The following is a 23,430-nucleotide window of genomic DNA, read 5'->3' as shown; positions in this document are numbered from 1 at the left end:
AAGAAACTAGGAGATATGTGGGGGAATGACGATGAGGGAAGGTTTTGGGAGGAGATTGGATTATTCAAGGTCTTTTGCGAAAAGCGAGAGTCAACACCTGGGAGCGCACAGACCAATTGGGATCTTCCGCCTTCACAGTATTGATTGTTGATTGTCTCCCATTCCCATTGATCCCTCAATTGAGCTTGTTTCTTATTGTCTAAATTGTCAATCAAAATGTTTCAATCAATTCGTTTTTCTTCGCGCCTACACACTCGTCTGGTGCGGTGGAATTCTACCGGTCCGGTCCTGCCACCCTTGATGGCTACTTTGCGGACTGATCTGAAAACTGCCATGAGAGCCAAAGACACCACAAGGTAGAGACACATTCCACTTATATTTTAGAGGACCAGCAAGCTTATGGTCAGACTGAATGTACTTCGCGCTCTGATCTCCGAGACCAACAACGCCGCCAAAACCGCCTCGCCGATTCAGACAGACATTCAGCTCTTGTCGCTAATCCGGAAACGCATGAATGCGTCCAAAGATGCAGCAAAGGAGTTTGATGCCGCCGAACGCCCAGATCTGAAGGAGAAAGAGGATGCACAGGTTGTGGTATTGGAGGAATATGCTAGTCAGGTCAAGACCCTCCCCATCGCCGAGATCAAGGAAGTGGTCGTCAACGAGATCGCTGCTATGATCAATGCCAATGAGAAGCCCAACGCAGGAACCGTTCTCAAGTCTCTCTTTGCTGCAGGAGGCCCTCTGGATGGCAAGCCAGTTGACCGGAAAGAAGTTGCTACCGAGGTGAAGAAGGCGCTCTCTTGAGCTTACATTTACCAGATTGTATATTAGTGTCACAATAGCCTTGATCAAGGGCATTTCGAATCTCATTTATAATTCACAGAAATAACGAATTCCAAACTCCTCTTCAACGCCAGCCTGAAAGGTTCATGAGCAGAAGAAAGCTACTCCTCCAAAAGATGTCATTAGAACACCCAACCACCACCACCGGTCTGGATTGATCAGCTGTTCTCTGGCGATCAGCTGGAATCCTGATTCTGACGATAGTTCTCGCTTTCGCTTATGCCCTGGCGTGGGGTTCAATGTTGTGGTGGGGAGCATCTTTGGTGGCTGGTAGGCGAGGAACATGGGATGGAGGATTGAGCCATCGGCCTTGGTCAAGTCGAGGCGTTTAAGTTGATTAAACTTGTCGATATACACGGAGAATTCCTGTCTGTTGTCAGAATGAACCGGCGGAGAGAAAATGAAAGGGATGTACATTGAACTGCTCGGTGGTGTTGTATCGTGTATATTGACCTGACTGCTTCCGACAGGGCTCGGACAGTAGCTGGCGACCATCGACAGCAATTGGAGTCAATACTAGAGTTCCGTTTCCGAACACAGTATAAGATCCATGTTGCCACTGTAGAATCCCTCCCGGGCATGATGGGTCGGTCGCTGTTCGATATCAGTACGTTGTCGATATATGTATATATATATATATATATATATATCTATGTGTAGAACTGACGGTTTGAGATTGCGCGATAGTATGCGGATTCATAATTTCCATCATCATCAAATGAGTACGAAATGCCTGTTAGATTAGGCTCGAGCAGTCTGTCGTTGAGCGGATCGTAAAAACCCTATGTGCGTTAGTTTCAAGTCCGCTACATATGTAGATAGATGGTAGTTTCACATACTGGACCAGTAAAAACATCACGAGATTTGGTAGTCCATGTTCCAAACAAGTCATTCGCGTTCGCCAAAGTGGCTATAACTAAAAGACTCCAAACCAAAAACATCTTAGTTGACAAAGGTAAAATCGACAGAAAGGGAGTATTTGAAGGGCGCCCTTTATTGGAGATCAACAACATACTTGGCCCTGGAATGGGGACCAAAGTGTTAGACTTATTTCTCTAAATGAATAGGTTATACATCGAAGGTTGTGTAGTGTAGTGGTTATCACTGTGGTTTTTGAGATGATACGATCATTAGAACTACCACAAACCCCGGTTCGAACCCGGGCACGACCTTTCTTTTTTGCTGTTTTTTTTTTTTTGCTCTTTTCGAACAGTACTAGTACTAGTAATATATAACCCGTGGAATTCCCCGCGAATGACTCTACTTGTATTTACGTTACATCTACTATCCTATAAATGGCGTTCCAGGCTGCGAAACGCGACCTCCGAAAGAGGATGCGCTCAACTCTGCAAAATCTATCTGCAACCTCAATAAGTCAACAATGTTAGATTGAATTAAGGTCTTTGGGTTGTCCGTACTGATTCGTCCCAGCCAGCGCGGCAACAACCAAGTTCTTGACACTGCCCGAATACCAAAATGCCAAAAACATCGCCATATACCTATCTATGCCAAGCGGGGAACTCTCGACAACTGGAATCGTAAAGGATGCTCTACAGCGTGGGAAGAATGTTTTCATCCCGTATATTCATACCCAGGACAAAACATCCGTTATGGACATGTTCGCTCTCGGATCCATGTCCGAGTTCGAGTCATTACAGCCAGACAACTGGGGAATACCATCCCTACTATCTACGCAGATCGAAGGTCGACCAAATGGATTGACACAGGGATTAGATCTGATTGTCATGCCGGGCATGGCCTTTGACCATGGATTCCGACGACTTGGTCATGGCAAAGGGTATTATGATCATTTTCTAACGCGATATTCAACATCGACCCGCAAGATGCCATTCCTTGGTAAGCAGTCCCAGTAGTCCCAGAAACAATCCGTTTATCCCCGACTGAACTCCATGGTAGTTGCCCTTTCTCTCCAAGACCAGTTGCTATCCGAGGATATCCCCGTGGTAGAGCATGACTGGTTGGTTGATGCGATCGTGGTTGGTGATAGTGAATATTTGGACCGCAGGGTGTAACGCAAATCGAAACAGAAAAGGAATAGCGAAAATTCAAACTGCCTGGATCAAAGAGACACTGTCTCCCTTGAGAAGGATCTGGCCTGTTGCGCATTAGTTAGTTAGCAATGGTCTCAAGGACTCTAATTCAATTTCCTCGTACCTAGTGGCCGGCGCTTCTCTTCCTCTGTCTTGGTAGCCAGACGCACTTCGACAGCATCGTCAATGACCAAGTTCATGAACTCATCGAATCCCTAGCACATGTTAGCTCAAGTGACAATGTGACGACCAGAACGGGATCTGGTAAAGAAACACATACACGGATCTTCCCCTCTATCCTGAAGGCGAGCTGTTCATACAGCCAAACTGAAACAGTGCTCCGCTTCTGCAGGAGACTGAAAATGAAGTGAATCGGAGCTAACAATGTCTTGCGGCCGACCATTTTGTGCGGTTATGGCGAAAGTGATAGCTGTTACACGGGAGACGAGGCGAAGAAAGCTCTGGCGGGCCTGGCAGTCGTCCCGTGATTTGATTACGGTAATACGGTTATCGGGGCACGGCCACCCCATCCCACCTTCAACTTGCTCCCCCTCTTCGAACTTGTTCGTCTCGTCAGATGCTAGTACATTTTTGATACATTGCTGAGCCTTGATTAATCCATTTAATTCAACATGGCCAGCAAGGAAGCCGGGCAGGCATTCGCCCCGGTCCTGGCGGCCGTCGCGACAATGCAAGGAAATGTTTCTAGGACCGAGAAGACTCAGGCCCATGAATTCCTTGAGAAGTTCCAGAAATCGGTATGTACTGGCTCATAATTGACTGATATCGTTTACTGACCTTCAATGCATCTATAGATTGAGGCCTGGACAACGACTCACGCTCTATTACAGTCCCCCGATGTGCCAGTCGAAGCCAAGCTATTCGCCGCGACTACACTGAAAGGAAAAGTAAGGGTATTCCTACCTAATGATTCTCGCCGTTTCTAATTGCGCAGATTATATTTGATCTCGACCAACTCCCTCCGGATTCAGTATTGGCCCTGCGAGACTCGGTTCTAAACCTATTGGTTGCATTTGCGCCGGGCCCGCGCCCTATTCAGACCCAGCTATGTGTGTGCTTGGCCAGTTTAGCGATTCAGATGGTCACATGGAAGGATGTACTGGCGACTGTCGGAGCAGCTCTAGGAAGCAGCGCAGGGGATTGTGTGTTGGAGTTCCTGAAGATCTTGCCCGAGGAAGTCACTGAGGGTCGCAAAATCAATCTCAGTGTATGTTTCTGTATAGGTGTTTACAAAGGTTTAAGCTGACATTTACAAAAGGAAGATGAACTATTCATGAGAACGAAGGAGCTGCTAGAAGACAATGCAGAGCAGGTCATGCAGCTGATGATCCAATACGCCCAGTCATCGCGTACGTATCAAATGATCACGTTCCATTCTCATAACGAATTAGGATTCACAACTGACCACAAACAGCTGCTGCCGCGACCAACCCCCGTCTTCTCGACTGCATTACTTCCTGGCTACGTGAAATCCCCGCCGCCAAGGTCGTCGAGTCGCCTCTCATGGACGTCATCTTCAAAGCGTTGGATAACGACATATCTTTTGACGCCGGTGTCGACTGTGTTTGCACGCTGTACCGTGATACAAAGGACGTGGACGAGTCACTGTCCGTCATTCAAGCCCTTTATCCCCGATTGATGGCACTTCGCCCAAAAATTGCCGAAACAGCCGAGGCAGAAGATTTGGAGGCTTTCAAGGGTATCACACGAATGTTTGCGGAGGCAGGTGAAGCATGGGTTGTCCTCGTTGCACGTCTTCCGGGTGATTTCCAAGGACTTGTTGAGGCGCTTCTCGAATGTTGCGCGCGGGACTGGGAGCGCGATGCAGTGTCTCTCACCTTCATTTTCTGGTACGAACTGAAGCAATATATTACTCTGGACCGATACAACGACGCCCGTGTCGCCTTCCAGCCTATCTTTGCACAGCTGGTCGACATCATGGTGAAGCACCTCGAGTTTCCCAGTCCCGAAGACGGCGAGACGGAAGATTTGTTTTCTGGAGACCGCGAGCAGGAGGAAAAATTCCGTCAATTCCGCCATGCAATGGGCGATGTTCTCAAGGACTGCTGTGCCGTTGTGGGTGTGAACGATTGTCTGGCTAAAATCTACCAGTTGATCCAGCAGTGGGTTGCCAAGTATGCATCGCAGTCAAGCAACGAGCATGTTCCTCATTGGCAGGAACTGGAGGCACCTTTGTTTGGTCTCCGCGCAATGGGCCGCATGGTTGATCCCTTAGAAAGCACCATTCTTGGACAACTGATTCCTCTGATTGTTCAGATTCCCGACCAGGAGAAAGTGCGGTTCCAGGCGATCATGGCACTGGCACGCTACACAGAATGGACAGCTAACCATCCCGATACATTGGAGGCCCAACTTAATTACGTGATTTCCGGTTTCCACCATTCCTCCCAAGAAGTTGTGCAGGCCTCTGCGCTTGCCTTCAAGTTTTTGGGAACAGACTGTCAGAAGTTGCTTGGTGGCCATATCACGCAGCTGCATGCTTTCTTCGAGTCGGTTCTTGACAAGCTGAAGCCCACTAGCCAGGAGGAAGTTACTGAAGGTGTTGCCGCAGTGGTTTCGGTGCAGCCCCATGAGAAGATCTACGATTCATACAAAATGTTCTGCGACCCGATCATGGCCCGAATTATGAACCTTGCCAATAATGCACAGAATGAAGAAGGCCAGCGAGCCGTGGCCGATCATCTACAGCTGATCACTATTTTTGTGCAAGTGGTGACTCCGATTCTTGCACCGGGAGAAGAAAACCCTGCCGTTAAATACTGTAGCGAGATTCTACCCATCATGACCACGATCGTCATGAACTTTACGTCTTCTACGCCTATCCTCGAGCGAGTGTGCCGATGCTGGCGATACATGATCATCTCGTATCGCACTGGAATGATCCCACTTTTGCCGACTCTGGCCCAGAGTATCGCGAACGGATTCCAGGCCTCGCGCGAGGGCTGCTTCCTTTGGGCTACGGATGCAGTTGTGCGTGAGTTCTCTGATGGTGCTGAGTACGTCGATCAGGCCACCAGTGATGCTGTTTTCCAGTTCTATGAGCAGCAGGCCATTGCTTTCCTGCGCATCTTGAACGACCTCCCCCCGCAAAATCTGCCAGATGTGATTGAAGACTTCTTCCGCCTCTCCTCGAACGCCGTTAGATACTATCCCAAGAAGTATATCACCTCGTCCCTTGCCGTTCCCATCTTCTCCGCCGCACTCAGTGCTCTCACTCTTGAGCAACTCGACCCTCTCATCGCCACACTTCATTATTACCGGGATCTGTTTAGCTTTGCATTTGATAAGCCTATGGTCTCCCAGTTCACTAGCCCGGAAGGCCAGCCTTACGTTACCCCGCCTGAGGTTCGCGAGGCCGTAAAGGCGTTGATTATCTCGCAAGGCCAACCTTTGGCGCAGCGTGTGCTTACGGGCATGATGTTCACTTTCCCAGGTGATTGCTTTGCTGATGCGTCGGGAGTACTGATGACAATGTTCGAGCTACTCCCCCAGGAGACTGGGTCATGGCTGCAGACCACACTGCAGATGCTGCCAGCTGGCACGATGAAGCACGGCGAAGCCGAGCGACTGCTGAATAATGTCTCCGACAAAGTACAGTCAGGAGACACCCGTAAAATCCGTGTCCTCCTCCAAGGTTAGTCTCCCTTCCTCTTATTCTTTATTGCTTTATCTAACCCCGTTCAGACTTTACCAACTCGTATCGCCGCCGCAATGTAGCCCCACGAGATGGCCTTGGCCGTCTGGAGGCCACCCGGTTCCGATTCAGCGGATGAGCATCTTATTGCAAATTCGTCTTCGGTGCTGATCAGCACTAAACAAAAGAAACCCACGGAAGCATTTGCACAAAATCAAACGTCAGTTCTCTGCTATTGACGTGCCATGTGGTACGATACACGATGGGATGGCATGAACTCGGTGTGATGATTAATGACCTGCTGGTAAGCCGGCACTGACCAGAACCTCTCTGGCTTTGACATTGCTGCCCTTCAGGTATTGTATGAGCTGGACCTGCATCTAGGTATTCAATAGTCACGATTTCTACATTGAGATGCGTCCTTGGCGCACTTTCTGTGCGTGGTCATTTGATTACGAGTAATGAATCTATTGAACATCAATGTTCCATTGGCATATATTCTATCTACTTGTTATGTGGTTGGGCGTAGATATACTGTTTGTTATCCATGGATGTTGTAGGACAGTAGAACATACTTACATGCACGCTAACTTAAGATATACATATAAAGAGATTACTCTAATCACTATCATAGAGTGAATAGAGATACATGTATAATGTTTTCTGAAAAAAATCCTAGAAATATATATATGTCTTCCTTGCCTATACCTCAAGGATATACTACGCGGACAGACCTCGCCAATACAGTCATCTCCGCTACAACCCCACCGAGATCTCCGCACTTCTCCCCGGACAACCCTCTTGAATCCCATTTGCGTTGCATTCCTCGACTTATTTCTACTCTCTATTGGATCCTCCCTTCGCTCATTCTGTGTTCATACATTATTCCCCGATTCAACCGGTGATCATCCGTGCCATGGCATGAAAAATGGAGATCGACGGTCAACCCTCGAAGAGACGGCGACGCAGTCGCAAAGTTCTGTCCGATCGCAAATTTGAATGCACCTTTGAAGGCTGCGGGAAGAGCTATTCCCGCGCCGAACATCTGAGTCGACATGCGCTGAACCATACTCCGAAACAAATCTATCGCTGCGACTTTCCCAACTGTTACCGATCCTTCGTGCGACACGACCTGTGTACTCGCCATCGTGAACGTCACACCACCAGCGGTTCCCAGCTCCAGAAACGAGACCATTTCACCGAAAATGACACCAAAACCTCCCCGTCTTCCTCGCCTGCCATCACCGCGCCGGAATACTTTGTTGGCTCGGAGGAGCCTAAACCTCCGGTGGCAGCATACCCCCTCAGCACGGGAGTGGATGGCAATGGGATACCAGTGGATCAATACGCCGATTTTCCGGCGGTGCTGGATCAGCCTGATAATATTATTGACCTCGACTCCATGTCATACCCGATCTTTGGCGGGGAAACCTATAACCGATCACCATTCGCCATGGCAGACGACTTTGCAGCCTGGCTATTTAGCGAGCCACTCGCGCCGTTGGGCTATGGAATGGTACCACTTGTTCAGAATCAGTTCTACATGAACGAGCCTGCATATAGCAACAACAACTTTTGCTCGGTGATTCCACAGCATCCGATGAGCGTGACGAGTATCCTAGACTCGGGAGCACCACCGGCCATCATCTCAGAAGAAAAGCGTCAAGATCTGCTGCACTTGATGTCAACTCGATTCAATGAGTCAGCATATGCGGCGGGTGCTAAACGCAAAGATGCGCTGATGGATGGAGATTTAAATAACAACCGACATGTCTTGAGCTTGCGCATGATGCAGACGTACATTGGATCCTATTGGTACCATTTCCATGCACAACTTCCAATGTTGCATCAGCCGACCTTTAGCGCTGATCGTACCCCGAATCTATTACTCTTAGCGATTATGGCGATTGGCGCGGCAACATTGGATAAGATCCATGGCCAAACTGCCACTGAAGCAGCGGCTGAATTAGCTAGCTTCATTGCCTGGCATTTGCGTTGGGAAATCTTCATGGATGCGGACTTTAGGCCGCCAGCTAGGCTCTGGGTGTTCCAATCCCTGTTACTACTTGAAGTTTACGAGAAGCTCTTTTCTACACGCGCATTGCACGAACGCGCACATATCCACCATGACACAACACTCACGCTTATGCGCCGAGGTAGTTCGCTCATCGGTAGTTCATTTGATACCCCGGAAACCAAAGAAGAAGACGAGTCATGGACAACCTGGATCAAGACTGAAGCGACTCGGCGGGTAGCATTCGCCGCTTTTGTGCTGGACTCAACGCATGCCACTATGTTCGGCCACTCTGCTAAAATGGTGGCCCACGAACTGCGGCTGCCATTGCCCTGTGACGAGGCGCTGTGGGCTGCAACAAGCGCCGCCGAGGTCGCTCGCGTGCAGTCTAGTCTTCAGTCACACGGTGTGCGGCCAGTTATGTTCCTCGACGGCCTCAAGCGCACACTCAATGGCCAGCCCGTCCGAACCAACGCTTTTGGGAGAATTATTATCATGTCGGGCTTGCTGAGTGTTTGCTGGCATTTAAATCAGCGAGACCTGCAGATTAGCTCGCTCGGTGTAGGTCAGACTCTCGGCGGACGAGATAAGTGGCGGACAGCACTTCTTCGGGCATTCGATAACTGGCGTCGCGACTTTGACGAAGCCCTGGGTCCGTCGACCACATCCGAGTCGCGTAACGTGCTGCATGGGCTGGCCCATATGGGATCCCATGTCGATATAGCCGATCTACAGATATTTGCAGGTGCCGGCCGGTTAATGGGCCGGTCCATCACAGCGCGGGACTACTGCGCCGCACGAGAAAAGACTGAGAAATGGGCGACGAAGGCTTCGGCGCGGGATGCCACGTTCTACGCGCTCAAGTTCCTATCTAGCTGTTTCTTAGACCCAGCCACCCAGCCCGGGGAGTATGCTGCGCGCGATGACTATCTCTTAAACCGGCCATGGGTTATGTACTTCGCAGCGCTGGTGGTATGGACCTATGGGTTTGCGCTGGATGGACCTTTGCGCCCTCCCCCTATTCTCCTGACGGTAGCCGACCGAGAGCGCGACATGCAAGGGTTTTTGCATCGTATGGGAGAAATTCAGGAACCCAACGAATTGGAGGCCATGAGCGGGCGCAATGGATGTCTCGGTCTGCTAATGATTCTCCGAGATGCCTTTGCCAAACCACGGTGGGAGTTATTGGGAGAGGCGGCGCGGCTGCTGGACAGCTGCATTGTAAAGCTGCAGTCATAGCAATGTACGATGTGCTTATATACCAAATGATTATGTTTTTATTATTTAATGATCTGACACTGTGAATTATGCGAGTATGCACACTATACAAGTATACAACCTATAAATACACCCCTGTAGCGTTGCCCTAACAACCACCGCCGATCCCACACCAAGTTCCCCCGACCATCACCTCCCAATCCGCATTTTTGTTTCCAATCTCCAGTCTCCAATCTTCAAATCATCCAACCAAAAATGGTGAGTTCTCAAATTCCTTACTGTTGATAGACTTCCTATTCAAGCGGCCCAACCGCAATCTCCCTTCCCGCCTATGTAACCACGGAATGGCCCCCCGATTGCCCCCCTCATCTACAACTGTGTCATCAAAGCATTGTCATCGACTTCACTTTCATCGTCACCATGGCTAATAACCACGACCAGGCCTCTACAAACTACAAGGAAGCGTTCTCGCTCTTCGATCGCCGTGGCACTGGCCGTGTCGCCGGTGACCTTCTGGGTGACTTGCTCCGCGCTTGCGGTCAGAACCCCACGCTCGCCGAGATTAGTGACTTGGAGAAGACTGTCGGTGGTGACTGTATGCTTTGATTCTTTGTTGGTAGACGCGATCGTGTCTGATCATTCTTGAACGTAGAGAAATCACTGGCTAACCATCTCGTCTAGTTGACTTCGACTCTTTCCTGAAAGTCCTCAACCGCCCCGGTGGTTTCCGTGAACCCGGTGAGCCTGAGGAGTACTGCCGCGGATTCCAGGTCTTTGATAAGGATATGACTGGATTTATTGGTGTCGGACAGCTGCGCTACAGTATGTTTTGCCTAGTGTAACTTGGATGCGGCTGGAAAGGATATTGCTAACATTCGGCGCCTGCAGTTCTCACAAATCTTGGCGAGAAGATGTCTGATGAAGAAGTCGATGAGCTGCTTAAGGCTGTTGACACTAGCTCCGGAGAGATTAACTACACGGGTATGTTTGCTGTGCGAGCCCGGAATGGGCTATATGTTCATTGCATGTGCTAACTCTCTCTAGATCTTGTCCGTACTATCCTCGCCAACTAATACCCCGATATGATTTACGTTCGATATGGAAATGGCTACGGCTTGAGGGATTGAAATTCGGCGCGTTGGAACCTTCGTCTTGTATGTTTTTATTATCAAATGCATTGTATTATTCTGTTATTCTGCTTCGGGGTATCGCCTTCCGGTAGATATAGATCTTCATGTGTATGTGCGTAGATTGTACATTTAAACAGCCCACTCCCTCCACTCCATCTCTCCAATCCCCTCACCCCCCAATTTCTCCGTCTCCACAACAGCCCCGGGAAGAAGATATACAGCCGGCGGCCGCTCCTCCTCCTCCTCTTCTCCATCTTGCTTCCCCACTCCCCGCTCCCCAGCAGACCCCCAATGCATCCGATCCAAATAATACCCCACAACAACCTTGCATCGCCCACACCTCAAAAGAAGCCTCTTCTCAATCCCGTCTTCGCGCCGGATAATAGTTGCCCGTCGGTCTGGAATCGTAGTGGCCAGGAGGAGCGTCGTGTGGTTAGAGGCATGTCTTGCTTTGCGCGATGACGTTTCTGTTGTCTTGGCTTCTTCTTCTAGTTCGGCTTCAACATCCCCGTCTGTTGAGCTCTTGCGCTCGAGTGGTAGGATCAGTGCTTTGTCTTTGCCTTCGCCGCCACGTCGTGGCAGTGTGCTTATGTTGCGCGTTGTTGCTAGCAAGAGGTGGTTGCAGAAGCGGCAGTGTTGAGTTTGGATTGGGAGGCGTTGGTCTGTCATTTTGGGGGTTGGCGGCGTTGTCCCGTGGTGGATTATCGACTGGCACTTTTGAGCTGGTAGGAGTGGAGAAGCCAGAGCTGGTGCGCACAGGTAGATTGACTGTGTCGGCAATGCAAGCGCAAGCTGGAGTCTTAGTCAGTCTTTTGCGCATGTTTGAGCTGGATCTGTCTTTCCACTGGAAGTAGCCTAGTAGGTACTTACAGGTGATTGGATGGACGTCTTCAGTCGGAGACTCTGTGCTGTCTTGTATGCTAAATTTCTAAAATGAAGAAAAAGAGAGCTGTTGAGTTCCGGACAATTGCAAAATGGCAGGGCGGTGTGCTTATCAGTATATCAACCATCCATCTCCAGTGCTGGCTGCTCAGTGATACAAGGTTCTACTGCTTCAAGTTTGTTAGCTACAGTATAGTTAGTTCGAGATAGAGGAGTTATTGAAATGCTGCTCGGCATTCACGAGCACAAAAAATATGCATTTGTATAGCTCTGATTTAATTTATAAAGATACTAGAATAGTATAGAGCCGTCCAGAAGCTCCGTTAGCTGTAAATGCTGCGCGCCACTTTAAGCCAGTCCCAGGTCCTTGTAGAATGCAGTGGTCTGAGGCTCACGGCCCAGGAACTCAGTCAGAGTCTTCATCTCATCCTGGCTGCCACCCTTCTCCAGAACCTGGTAGCGGTAGCGACGGCCAGCAGCCTTGTTCATGGGATCGTCCTTGAAGACGGTGTAGAACATGTCAGTGGAGTAGACTTGGGAGCTGCAGAGTAAAATCATTAGCGCCTGAGCAACATTGAAACCAACCAGACAGAATCAACTTATAAACTTACCTCAGGTATCCGTAGTATCCAGCATCGTAACCTCCGATCAAATGTCCGAAGGTCGCCTCGCCGTGTCCCCACTCGCTGCCAGCACCCAGAGCTTCGGGTCCGTCCATCTGGGTAATCTCCTGGCGGAGACGGTTGTATGTCGCAGACAGAGGAAGAGCCTCAATGTCGGCGTGGGTCTTGGGCTCGTGCACGGCCATGTCAAAGATGCCGAAGTGCAGTTGGCGCAGGTTGAACAGGGAGTCGTTGACGTGCTTGGTGCGGATCAGGTTCTCAATCACATCGTCGGGGATCCGCTCTGATGGCTGGCTGGCGGCCTTCTCGCCCTGCTGGGACTCCTTCCAGCTAGCAAGGTACTCTGGGGAGAGGGTTGAGTAGTGTCGGCTCAGAGAGCGCAGCTGCGAGGGTGTCCAGCACCAGTTCTCCAGCATCTGGCTGGGTGCCTCGACAAAGTCACGCACTGTGCTGGTACCGTGGAAGCGGGAGTAGATGGTCCGGGACACTAGGTCATGGATGCCGTGGCCTAGTTCGTGGAAGAGGGTCACGACCTCGTCGTGCTTCAGCAGACTAGGCTTCTTAGGCTGGGGCTTGGTGAAGTTGCACACCAAGGCGGTGGCAGGGAATCGGCGGTTACCATCCTTATCAATGAAGCCCGGCTGTAGGTTGAAGTTGGCTGCATGGCCATACTTACCCTCGCGAGGGAACAAATCCAGGTATAGGTATCCAACGAATCCACTGCCCTCACCCTCATCGTTCCACACACTGTACACTTGGACATCCTCGTGCCAGACGATGTCATTGCCCTTGCCAGTCGGGGCAATGGCTGCCCGGTCCTCGCCAATGATCTCAACGAATTCCAGACCGAACAGCTCCTCGAAGATCTTCAGCATACCCTCAATGGTTGTCTGCAAGGGGAACCACTCAGCAATAAGCTGTTGGTCCAGCGAGTAGTCCTTTTCGAGCATGAGACGGTCATAGAATCGGTGGTCCCACAGGTAGTAGCGGCCATCGGCCTTGGGGTCCGTGGCGTTCTTCAGATCCAACAACTTCTGGATCTCCTTCTTACCGCCAGCGGTTAGTCTGTCCCGAAGATCACCTAAAAACTTGTTAACTGTCTCTGGAGTCTTGGCCATCTTGTCCTCGATACGGAAGGCAGCGTGATTGGGGTAGCCGATTAGACGGGCCGCCTCGTCACGGAGCACAATGGATTCTCGGAATAGTGGCACGTTCTGGTTGCACTTGTTCTCGTTGGCAATCATGACTTGCCGGCGGACCTCAGGGTCGGTGGCGTATTTCATGGTGGGGAAGAGGTCGGGGTACTTGAATGACAGCCAAAGCTTGCCGGCGTTCTCGCCTTCACCCTTCTTTAGGCCCTCCAGAACGTCATTAGGCACACCGGCCAGCTGCTCGGGGGTAAACCAAATGCCGCCATTCTCCTCGTTCAAGTTCTTTTGAAATTCGATGCTCAGCTGGCTCAGCCGTTTCTTAATCTCCTTGAAACGGAGCCGCTGCGGGCCATCGGGCAGGCCAAGTCCATTGCGGATGAAATCCTTGTGTTCCTTCTCCAATAGACGGCGTGACTCCGGGTCGAGAGTCTCGTTGTGGCGCAGTACGGCATCAACTAGACCAAAGACATCCTCACGCATGACCGCCTCGATAAAGAACTCATCCATCAGCTCTTCAGCCTTGGAAGAGGCATCCCGAAGCTTCGAGTCGGTTGAAACTGCCTGGTAAAAGCCCAGGATATGTGATTCAAGCGCCATCTCGTTGTCATCTTGGGCGAGGGGACGGACAACATTGGCAAAGGTCGCAGCGTCGGGCTTGATCTCCGCCACCACCTTGTCCTGGATGGCACGTGAGCTCTTGATCAAGCGCTCAGCATCAGCTACCAATGACTGAGGGGTGGCAGTAAAGACAGGCGGGGCCTGAGGTGGTGTCCGGAAGTGAGCGGGAGCCATACTGGAGGTCGTCAAGAGTCGTATTGGTACGTTGGTACGTAAGTGGCCCAGCACGGATGACAGGCGGGCTGGGAGACGGAGGAAGGGCGCCACGATGAGGATGGCTAAGAGAGCGATGATAAGGTGGAGACGAGAGATGAGAGTAATGGTGGGCGAAATTCGACGCGTGGAGGGGAGAGAGGGGACACTTGGAGAGATGAACTTGTCAGGTGATCTGAAGCTGCCCATGATTGCGGGGACAGATATCTACAGTGTCTTGGCAGTTGTTTTTACAATTCGGACTTCAAGAGCAAATCATAGAAAGGATTCACACAGATGACTCCTGTTAATAGGGTTGTAAGATTGTCTACAAAGTATACAGAATATACAGAGTAGATAACTAAAACACAGTTTCTTTGTAGGGTTGATCTCAGGCATACAAAGAAAGTATAGGTCATCCCCAACAGACTATAATCCTAAGTAAGTTGAGAGAAACTGCATTTCCCAACTATGTCTCCTATTTCAGAGCAAAGAATGCTCTAACTTTACAATTTGCAACGCCCTGTAGTATAGTGTAGACAGTAGTACATGCATGTGCAACATACTATGAACAATGACATTCAACTAAAGGATTGACATGTGAAGGCCAAGCGCCCCGCACTTTGCATTTTCTGCAGTTCTCTCAGAACCTATCTAGTCTCCCAAATCTACGACATCCTACGCATAAAAGATTTTAATTTCCAAATATGTTCATATAAGGATGAAAATTCGTTTCTAATCATGATTATCTATGAAGTGCGTCACAGGTCGCTTTTGATGAAACAAGAGAAATATAGAAAGAAAACGCCAATACCGAATACCGACCAACCCACAAATGCAAGAAAACATGTCATAAGAAAAAGTTCGGTTTAAGCTGCATCTGCAGTGGGGGTTGGCTCGGGCATCTTGGTGACCTGCTGGCCAGCACGGATGATCCGCTGACCTGTCTCATCACGAACATACTCGGAGTTCTCCTTCTGAGCGCGCTTCCAGATCTCAACCTCACCACCGCCGCGGATGACTCCGACACGCATAGTGGAAAGCAAGTTGTGAGCACCGTTGGAGTGGTAGTAGACACCACCGTTGAACATGGCTGTGGCGTCCTTGCCAAGACCGGACTTGATCATCGCCTTGCCACCGGGGTGGTCCTTGATGAAGTCAGTCACATCGTGAACAACACCGGCAATGGAGATCAGGCCACGGCCGTTCTTGGCCTGCTCGACATAGTCCTCCCACTCCATGACGGGAAGCTGGTCCAGGGGAGTACCCCAGTCGAGCTTGGCGCGCTTCTGGTCGATCTTCTTCTGCAGCTGCTGGACGCGGCCCTTCTCGATCTCGTTGGAGCGGAACTGCTTCAAGTCGTATGCCAGACCGAGCTGCTTCCAAGTCCAGATGCTCCACTTGGTGGGGTCATACTGGTGCCACTCAATGGCATTGCGGTAATCCGAAGGGAACTCGTGGTGGAAGTTGTGGTATCCCTCGCCGAGGGTGACCAGGGCGGTGATGACGTGATCACGAGGAGAGTTGCGGTCATCGAAGGGCTGGTCGCCGAGCCAGTGAGCCAGCGAGTTGACGCAGAAGGTAGCTTGTTGAACGAAGAAGATACGCAGAATACCGGCATACACGAATCCGCCGTACCAGTCACCCCAGCCAAGACCGGCAACGAGCATGGGGACGATGAGACCCATGCAGAGCACGACCTTGATGTAGTTGCGGTGCTGCCAGACAACAACGGGGTCTTCATTCAAATCGGTGATATCGGTGCGACCAATGCGCTTGGGGTTCTGCTTCATGACCATCCATCCCAAGTGGGAGTACAGCAAACCCTTACGGACGGAGTAAGGGTCCTTGTCGGTGTCGGTGTAACGGTGGTGAGCACGGTGGTCTCGTGACCACCAGCGGATGGAACCCTCAACAGCGCCGCCGCCGACCAGAGCGAGCCAGACACGCAGAGGCAAAGTGGCGGAATAAGAGCAGTGAGCCCAGAGACGATGGTATCCTGAAAAATTGAGTCAGCTCATGTTCTTCGGAGAGTTGTTTCAGTTCAATTCCGAACTTGGAACTAACTTACCAGCTGTGATTCCCAGTCCAGTGAAGAAGTAGTAGATGACTGCCCAAATGGCGGTCTTCGTCTGCAGAGGCACCCAGAGGGTCTGGATACAGCCTGTGAGGGGAACGCCAATGATGAAAGTGACATTCAGCCAGTTGACGTGCTTGTACCAGTTCTGGCGAGTCATCTGAGTATCGGCAATGTGCACCTTCTTGGTGTCTGTCGCCCGAGGGCGTGAAGCATCCGGCTTGGACGACATGATGGGGATGTGTAGAAGGTTGAATGGAATCCAGGAGGACCCAAAGGGTTTTTTATACTTGGGCCCACTTGGGACCAACGTTGGGGAGCCGGGGCACTGATCGCCAACGTATATGGGGAAAATAGGGCAAAAGACGAATCAGATGATAGCAGAGATTGACCGTCACAAGATTCCGAGGCGAAAAGAAACGGAAGAAGAGAATAATTGCGCTTATAAGCTTGCGCAGGTAGACTTTTGCGCTGACCTTTGTTCGGGAGTGGCGTGCCTCATCGCTTTCTGGCGAATGTTGGGTCCAGCCAGCCCCAACGCTTTGGTGCCTCAGGCAGTCATTGACCAATCAGAGTTTGATGGCAAATATGCTTAGGTCATCATCCTTGTCCGGGTGGATGTTACTCTGTGTAGGCCGATCGAAGGCTCTAGGGCTAATATTCAACCTCGGGATTTCTAGGGATAATCCCTGTTTGGTCCAATCATTTCGAAGATACGGAGTACGGAGTACACACACAACATGGGGGGAGTGGTCCCCCTCAGCATTCCTTACAGGGTGCAATTCAGACCTACCACGGGGGGGGGGGGTTCTCCCCTGACCCCTTCCTTCCCTGAATGGTCGAGAGAATTGGACATCCTCCATACAAATGAAGTCATTGCATGCGTGTGCAGTATACACTGTGCGACAGAATATGTGGGATACATGATTGAATCTCATCGAATGACCGAACTTTCATTCCTTGCGGATCATCCTCTCAAGATCATCCTCTTGATACATACCAAGCAGATCATGATTCCATACTGTGTGACCAAGAAGTGACAAAAGAATATCATGACAAGTGAATCTAGAATGAAAGTCACAAGTCAAGAAACGAGAGGTGATGTGTTGAAGAAGAGATGATGATATATCATGGACCATGTGTCGAGTTCCACGCCGAAAGAAATGCCAGTGGGGATTTCCGAACCTCCCGCTTAACTATTCTCTACATTTAGGTATGACCATGGGAACAAGTCAAATCAAAATCAATCACAACATCTGATTCTATACGATCGCCACAAAAGTCTCGAATATCCCTCACAGTATCTCATTGCTGATAAGGAGGTGAACCCGACATGAGGTCGGAGTCTTCCATCTTCTACACCCCTGTCCGACGGCACTCTCCGACTGTCAGATCTCAGATAAAGCACAAGATAGCAGAGAAGGTTCGATCGTTCCCGAGAGTTGTGGAGAGTAAACTACGTAGGCAAAGCTGTCAGAGATCCATATATACGGAGTACATGCTAGATCTATTTACCAATGGAGTGTCTTACATTTTACTCCATTATAACTTGTGTATCCTTGTATCCCTGTATATTTGATCAGATTTAACCATATTGGATACATACTCCGTAGATATATACACGGACATAAGTACTGAATATGGGGAAAGTACTCCGTCCACGGGTAGACTGATTTCTTATCTTTCTCCACTTAAGGATCTTCTGTATTATGATTGGTTCAATTGTTGACAGAACCACCTGGACCAGATAAGGCGGGGAATCTAACTAGATATACACAAGTCAAGTTAATACTCTTTGCTAATTGCTCATATACATAATTTGGTTTCTATCTCATTTATATTAGATTATTTGTTTGATTTGTTTGATTTGTCTGATTTGTCTGATTTGTCTGATTTGTCTGATTTATCTGATTTATCTGATTTGTCCGATAACTTAGGTTATCAATTTGATTTTTTAGTCATCTCCATCTTTCCTTTTTTACCTTGGGAATTTTAGAGTTGCCGAACTTCGGGGTTAAATTTTTTTTTTTTTTTAAATATAAACGTCTGTCCTGTTGTTTTTTTTGGGTTGAATATCTACAGTATATACACATTCAATATGGACGGTCCAGATCAGATTGGCCCCGATCATACACCCAAGCGGACAATTGGCGACAAATTCCGATATGTTGTTAAGACTTTCACTACACGGTATGTCTTCAAATATAACACATAATAGGGAGTCTTAAGCTCAAAATCAACAGAGAAGGTCTACTAGGTGACTACGACTATGGATACCTCTTTATCCCACGACTACCCTTCACAAAGCGAGCTCGCAAATCTGCCCCGTTCTTCGGTCTCGAGGATCGCGTCCCAATTGTTCTCGCATTGATTCTGGGTTTACAGCATGCGCTTGCAATGTTAGCTGGTGGTGAGTACCAGATATCATGATATATATATCTACAAAGTCTAAGAGCATCAGTGATTACACCACCCATTTTACTCGGCGGCTCAAGCGGTGCCCACTTCGGTGATGAGCTATATCAATACCTGGTTTCGACTTCCTTGATCGTCTCGGGCCTGCTGAGTGCCGTTCAAATGTTCCGATTCCATATCAAGGGAACAAAATACTATATCGGAACTGGACTACTATCAGTCGTTGGTACGAACTTCCCCTCACACAGTCTTTGAGAAAATCCCCCCGCTTCTAATGCTAATTTTTGGTTCAGGCACATCTTTCTCAACAATCACAGTCGCCCAAGGCGCTTTCGCTCAAATGTATAAATCGGGCTACTGTCCAACCCTCGAAGATGGAACCCAGCTCCCTTGTCCCAAAGGCTACGGCGCCCTCCTTGGCACCTCGTGTCTCTGCTCCCTCCTCGAAATCGGCATGTCCTTCATGAGCAGCAAGATTCTCGCCCGCGTCTTCCCCCCGCTCGTCACCGGCCCAACTGTTCTCCTGATCGGTGCTTCGCTCATCAAGTCCGCCATGCAGGACTGGGCTGGTGGCGCATCCTGTGGATTTGACCCGTCCGCCCGCGCAATGTGTCCCAGCGCCGACGCCCCGCACCCTCTACCCTGGGGAAGCCCTGAGTTCATTGGTCTTGGATTCCTGGTCTTCGTGACAATCATCATCTGTGAGCGGTGGGGTCCTCCAATCCTAAAGAGTTGCTCCGTCATTGTTGGTCTGTTGGTTGGCTCAATCGTTGCTGCTGCGTGCAATTACTTCGATGACTCTGGTATCACTGCTGCACCGGTGGCTTCTTTCCCTTGGGTCCATACCTTCCCACTGTCGGTGTACCCGCCGCTCATTCTGCCGTTGCTCGCGCTATACATCGTTATCATGATGGAGTCTATTGGTGATATCACCGCGACCTGTGATGTCTCCCGGCTCCGGGTCGAGGGTGGTACTTTCGATTCCCGAATCCAAGGTGGTGTCCTGGGTAACGGTATCACCTGTCTCTTGGCTGGCTTGATGACAATTAGCCCTATGTCTGTCTTTGCGCAGAACAACGGTGTGATTGCGCTGACAAAATGCGCTAACCGCACCGCCGGCTACTGCTGCTGTTTCTTCCTGGTTATCATGGGAATTTTCTCCAAGTTCGCCGCTGCGCTGGTTTCAATTCCCAGCGCCGTCCTCGGTGGTATGACCGCTTTCCTGTTCAGTTCGGTGGCAGTCAGTGGTCTGCGCATCATTGGGTCTGTCGATCCCACCCGTCGCAACCGGTTCATCCTCACAGCTAGTTTCTCGGTCGGAATGGGTGTCACACTCCTGCCGGACTGGTTTAGCTACTTCTTCACTTACTCGGGTGACAACCATGCCCTCGAAGGCCTGATCAATGCTGTCGATCTGGTCATGGAGAACGGATTCGCTATCTGTGCTCTTCTCGGTATCTTCCTTAACCTCTTCATTCCCGACGAGCCTGATGATATTCCTGCCATCCTTGAGTCGACCGACTCTGATGATGGCCGTGTGCAGATCAACACTCCTGAGCAGTCGCCCCCTATTAAGACCGCCTGATCTTGGAGATCATATATATATGAAGTTTGTGGGCTAGCTTTGCCATTAGCGTCGTTTTTAATACCTATATTGCAATTTAATGTTGATATTCCCTGATCTTTTCCTGCACTCTATAACTTGAGGACTATCATGAATAAAAGATGAATGAAAATAAAACTTTTTCAACTCGCTCTTGCCTACACAACTAATTTATTTCTACTTCCATACATTGATATCTGTATATCTCGTTAGTGGAATCTCCTGCCGAATCATTTTACCTTGCATTGGATTCCTGTCCTAACAACATCACCTATGGTACCGAGTACTTCGAGTGCACCCGACATCCGATCCCAAGGCATAGCTGTCACAGTAACCCCGGCTTAGAACCATTGCTATGTCAAGAGCAAACCCGTGACTTGACGACCGGACGAGGCTGCTCATTAGCACTAGCCGTTGCGCTATGCTCGTTCCCAAACTCAAAGCAATCCTTCTCTGACTCCCCGATATCACAGTGCACAAGCCCTTCGTCAATCAGTTTCCGCAGCACGACGAGGATCCACACACGACATGTCATCCCGGGAATCGAGTTGAGAGAATCATCATAGCTCCTCATAATCTCGTCCACACGCTCATGCGCTGACGGGGGAATTGTTGCAATCTGAATTATCACGCATAGGAAATTCTCGGCAAATATCCCTGTTGTAGCCTCGTGTCCCGCAATCCACCAGCCGCCGATGCCTCGTGCGTGGTACTTGTTTCCTCCTGGTGTGGAGCTGGTGCCTTTGTGGAGGTAGAAGGCCCAATGGAAGTCGTTTGGGATGGGCGGGTCGGAGCGCATATAGAGGCTGATGTGGAGGGTGCTTGGGGGAAGTTCCGCAAGGCTCTCGGCTTGCTTCTTTTTGATGTCTGCGGACTCTTGTCTTGCTTCGGTTCGAGAGATAGGCTCAGACATTTTGAGGATTAATGGAGATAATTAATGAAATAAATGGAAGAGATAAAATAGAGATGGCAACTGCCAAGGATTGACAACAAAGCTTGGAATATTATCTGACAGGGATGGCTCTTGTGGTGGCTACTACAAACAACTCGAACTAACTGGAGAAAAAGTTATGTAGTATAGAACCAAGATCTAGAGTGCTCTAGGTGCGCGTTACAAGCAGGTAGAGATCCTTAGGCCTTGGGTGAGTTCCCATGTTCAGTGGCTCATCAAACTTGATTGAACACTTGATATTCTGGGAAAGTCCAAAATCCACAGGATGTATTTCCTTTTAAGTTATGCAAGGATTCATGCGTATCTCTTCCATATTTGATAGTTATAGAGTTTACATGATGTATCGGCTGTATAGTGGTATAAAACTTGTGCAAAGTTGTGAGTTCCAGATCTCACAAATAGATTTGCCCATCGCAATGGAATGGGCATATGTTATAATTATACGATATGCTATGTGGGTGTTGGTGATGGCTACTCCATAGGCCTGTCCTACTGGGATATTAAGGTATTGGGAAAGACACTATGTGGAGCGGGACGCTTCCTATAAAGGTCATTTCATTTTGTTCTTAGACCTGAAGGCTTTTTTATTATAGTTGATATTCTTCGCCCTCTCTGGTTTTTTATATGAATTTCAGATCACTACATTGCATGTACGCCGTATGTGTACTCCGTATACTCCGTATCTACACTGGCAGTCTTGGGTGGTAATTTGTCATATGATCTCCCAACACACCGCCTCTGTTTCATGCCAGTATTATAAAATTAGCCCTGACGCTGTTGCCAGTTCCCTTTTCACCTTGGTATTCCCTACAACTCTGATTTAATATCACCCCAGACACTCATACTCACGATGAAAGATTGGTTAATACCTCGTTTCATTTCCCCTGATTTCACATGGCCAGATAACATCCGACCGGTCTTAAGTAACCGAATACCATCAACTCCTCAGCCAACGCACCCACGACTGCGTCAATTTTGGGGGTTTCTCCACATATATCTAAGACGTTTTTCTCGATCTTACTGCGGCTGAGTCGGGATACCTTATGATAACCAGATCGCCCAGCTTCCGTTTGGATTGGTTTTGAAATGGTCTGATGGCACTCGGATTGAGGAGGTGTTATCTATGCAAGTTGCACGAAGGGCAGGTCTCCCAGTTCCAAGGGTGATTTGCTATGGCGACCATCCCGATACACCTCATGCGCCTGTCTCTATTCTTATGACTCGCGTGCCCGGTGAGGAATTGGGCCGGGTCTACGAAACACTTAACGATGAAGATAAAAATTCGATTCTAGAGGAGCTTAAAAGCTATCTAGAGACTATGCGAGCTGAGTCAAGTCCGTGGGGTGGGAAAAGAATTTGCTCTCTTCAAGGAACCTCAATAAGGAGTGTCCGCGTTCCGAATCATTTTGCTGGTCCATTCGAATCGGAGGTAGACTTTAATGAGTACCTTATACTGCCCGCTTGGTCAGGTGGTTTCTCATCGGATACGAAATACAACGATGCACTCAATCGCGCCAAAACGATAAGAAGCTTGCCTCATCGTATTGTCTTTACCCACGGAGATCTAAAGCACCATAATATTGTGGTGCAAGGGGGGCAAGATCACCAGCCTTTTGGATTGGGAATCAGCGGGCTGGTACCCTGAATATTGGGACTTCACTACTGCATTGAGGTTCATGCGGGAGGACTTTTGGTGGTACAGCTTTGTGATCAAACTCGGTGGTGACTTATATTTGGCAGAGCTGGATAGTGAGAACGCCTTGGGTTCTCTGACCAGCGCTTCTTACTATTGGTAAACCTTCAAGCTATGGCTTACATGTGTAGGTATTAGCGCCTTTTGGAGTCGTGCCTTCTCTTGTTTTGCTTCAGTTAACGTTCACTGACCATACTTCGGACTACATTACGCCAAATTACGAAGTATATAGTTATGAGGCAATAGATGTATATTATTGTAATTTAAAGCCATTTCGGGATAACTACCA

At 49.3% G+C, this 23,430-nt stretch overlaps 12 protein-coding genes across 12 annotated transcripts; 6 read left to right on the top strand and 6 right to left on the bottom strand.

Moving 5' to 3' along the window:
* Positions 1-216: 216 nt before the first annotated feature.
* On the top strand, positions 217-807 carry N7479_003126 (uncharacterized protein; the record flags this gene model as incomplete). The annotated part of the gene is made up of 2 exons (XM_057250823.1): positions 217-356; positions 408-807. The coding sequence occupies 2 exons, from the start codon at positions 217-219 to the stop codon at positions 805-807; spliced, it is 540 nt and encodes a 179-aa protein (XP_057110148.1).
* Positions 808-930: 123 nt separating this feature from the next.
* N7479_003125 (uncharacterized protein) lies at positions 931-1,787 on the bottom strand (the record flags this gene model as incomplete). Its single annotated transcript, XM_057250822.1, has 4 exons — positions 931-1,212; positions 1,262-1,440; positions 1,514-1,628; positions 1,686-1,787. 4 exons carry the CDS (start codon positions 1,785-1,787, stop codon positions 931-933), a joined length of 678 nt encoding a protein of 225 aa, XP_057110147.1.
* Positions 1,788-2,141: 354 nt separating this feature from the next.
* N7479_003124 (5-formyltetrahydrofolate cyclo-ligase) lies at positions 2,142-2,879 on the top strand (the record flags this gene model as incomplete). The annotated part of the gene is made up of 3 exons (XM_057250821.1): positions 2,142-2,229; positions 2,278-2,703; positions 2,764-2,879. 3 exons carry the CDS (start codon positions 2,142-2,144, stop codon positions 2,877-2,879), a joined length of 630 nt encoding a protein of 209 aa, XP_057110146.1.
* Positions 2,880-2,912: 33 nt separating this feature from the next.
* N7479_003123 (small nuclear ribonucleoprotein E) lies at positions 2,913-3,300 on the bottom strand (the record flags this gene model as incomplete). The annotated part of the gene is made up of 3 exons (XM_057250820.1): positions 2,913-2,962; positions 3,022-3,112; positions 3,178-3,300. The coding sequence occupies 3 exons, from the start codon at positions 3,298-3,300 to the stop codon at positions 2,913-2,915; spliced, it is 264 nt and encodes an 87-aa protein (XP_057110145.1).
* A 229-nt stretch (positions 3,301-3,529) lies between these two features.
* Positions 3,530-6,712, top strand: N7479_003122 (mRNA transport regulator MTR10; the record flags this gene model as incomplete). The annotated part of the gene is made up of 6 exons (XM_057250819.1): positions 3,530-3,655; positions 3,713-3,805; positions 3,853-4,125; positions 4,177-4,267; positions 4,333-6,573; positions 6,624-6,712. 6 exons carry the CDS (start codon positions 3,530-3,532, stop codon positions 6,710-6,712), a joined length of 2,913 nt encoding a protein of 970 aa, XP_057110144.1.
* Positions 6,713-7,501: 789 nt separating this feature from the next.
* N7479_003121 (putative C2H2 finger domain protein) lies at positions 7,502-9,826 on the top strand (the record flags this gene model as incomplete). The annotated part of the gene is made up of 1 exon (XM_057250818.1): positions 7,502-9,826. The coding sequence occupies one exon, from the start codon at positions 7,502-7,504 to the stop codon at positions 9,824-9,826; it is 2,325 nt and encodes a 774-aa protein (XP_057110143.1).
* A 399-nt stretch (positions 9,827-10,225) lies between these two features.
* On the top strand, positions 10,226-10,878 carry N7479_003120 (uncharacterized protein; the record flags this gene model as incomplete). Its single annotated transcript, XM_057250817.1, has 4 exons — positions 10,226-10,400; positions 10,487-10,627; positions 10,694-10,786; positions 10,850-10,878. 4 exons carry the CDS (start codon positions 10,226-10,228, stop codon positions 10,876-10,878), a joined length of 438 nt encoding a protein of 145 aa, XP_057110142.1.
* A 186-nt stretch (positions 10,879-11,064) lies between these two features.
* N7479_003119 (uncharacterized protein) lies at positions 11,065-11,604 on the bottom strand (the record flags this gene model as incomplete). Its single annotated transcript, XM_057250816.1, has 1 exon — positions 11,065-11,604. One exon carries the CDS (start codon positions 11,602-11,604, stop codon positions 11,065-11,067), a length of 540 nt encoding a protein of 179 aa, XP_057110141.1.
* A 561-nt stretch (positions 11,605-12,165) lies between these two features.
* Positions 12,166-14,383, bottom strand: N7479_003118 (M3 family metallopeptidase; the record flags this gene model as incomplete). The annotated part of the gene is made up of 2 exons (XM_057250815.1): positions 12,166-12,358; positions 12,429-14,383. 2 exons carry the CDS (start codon positions 14,381-14,383, stop codon positions 12,166-12,168), a joined length of 2,148 nt encoding a protein of 715 aa, XP_057110140.1.
* An 887-nt stretch (positions 14,384-15,270) lies between these two features.
* N7479_003117 (stearoyl-CoA 9-desaturase sdeA) lies at positions 15,271-16,710 on the bottom strand (the record flags this gene model as incomplete). Its single annotated transcript, XM_057250814.1, has 2 exons — positions 15,271-16,400; positions 16,473-16,710. The coding sequence occupies 2 exons, from the start codon at positions 16,708-16,710 to the stop codon at positions 15,271-15,273; spliced, it is 1,368 nt and encodes a 455-aa protein (XP_057110139.1).
* A 1,866-nt stretch (positions 16,711-18,576) lies between these two features.
* On the top strand, positions 18,577-20,478 carry N7479_003116 (nucleobase:cation symporter-2 family protein; the record flags this gene model as incomplete). The annotated part of the gene is made up of 4 exons (XM_057250813.1): positions 18,577-18,668; positions 18,722-18,888; positions 18,940-19,119; positions 19,187-20,478. The coding sequence occupies 4 exons, from the start codon at positions 18,577-18,579 to the stop codon at positions 20,476-20,478; spliced, it is 1,731 nt and encodes a 576-aa protein (XP_057110138.1).
* A 376-nt stretch (positions 20,479-20,854) lies between these two features.
* N7479_003115 (uncharacterized protein) lies at positions 20,855-21,409 on the bottom strand (the record flags this gene model as incomplete). The annotated part of the gene is made up of 1 exon (XM_057250812.1): positions 20,855-21,409. The coding sequence occupies one exon, from the start codon at positions 21,407-21,409 to the stop codon at positions 20,855-20,857; it is 555 nt and encodes a 184-aa protein (XP_057110137.1).
* Positions 21,410-23,430: the final 2,021 nt, after the last annotated feature.

This window comes from Penicillium vulpinum (assembly GCF_028829585.1).
Source record: "Penicillium vulpinum strain IBT 29486 chromosome Unknown utg000002l_segment0_segment0, whole genome shotgun sequence".
NCBI lineage: Eukaryota > Fungi > Ascomycota > Eurotiomycetes > Eurotiales > Aspergillaceae > Penicillium > Penicillium vulpinum.
The sequence above is the reverse complement of the archived record's forward strand: the minus strand, read 5'-3'. Positions and strand labels throughout refer to the sequence as shown.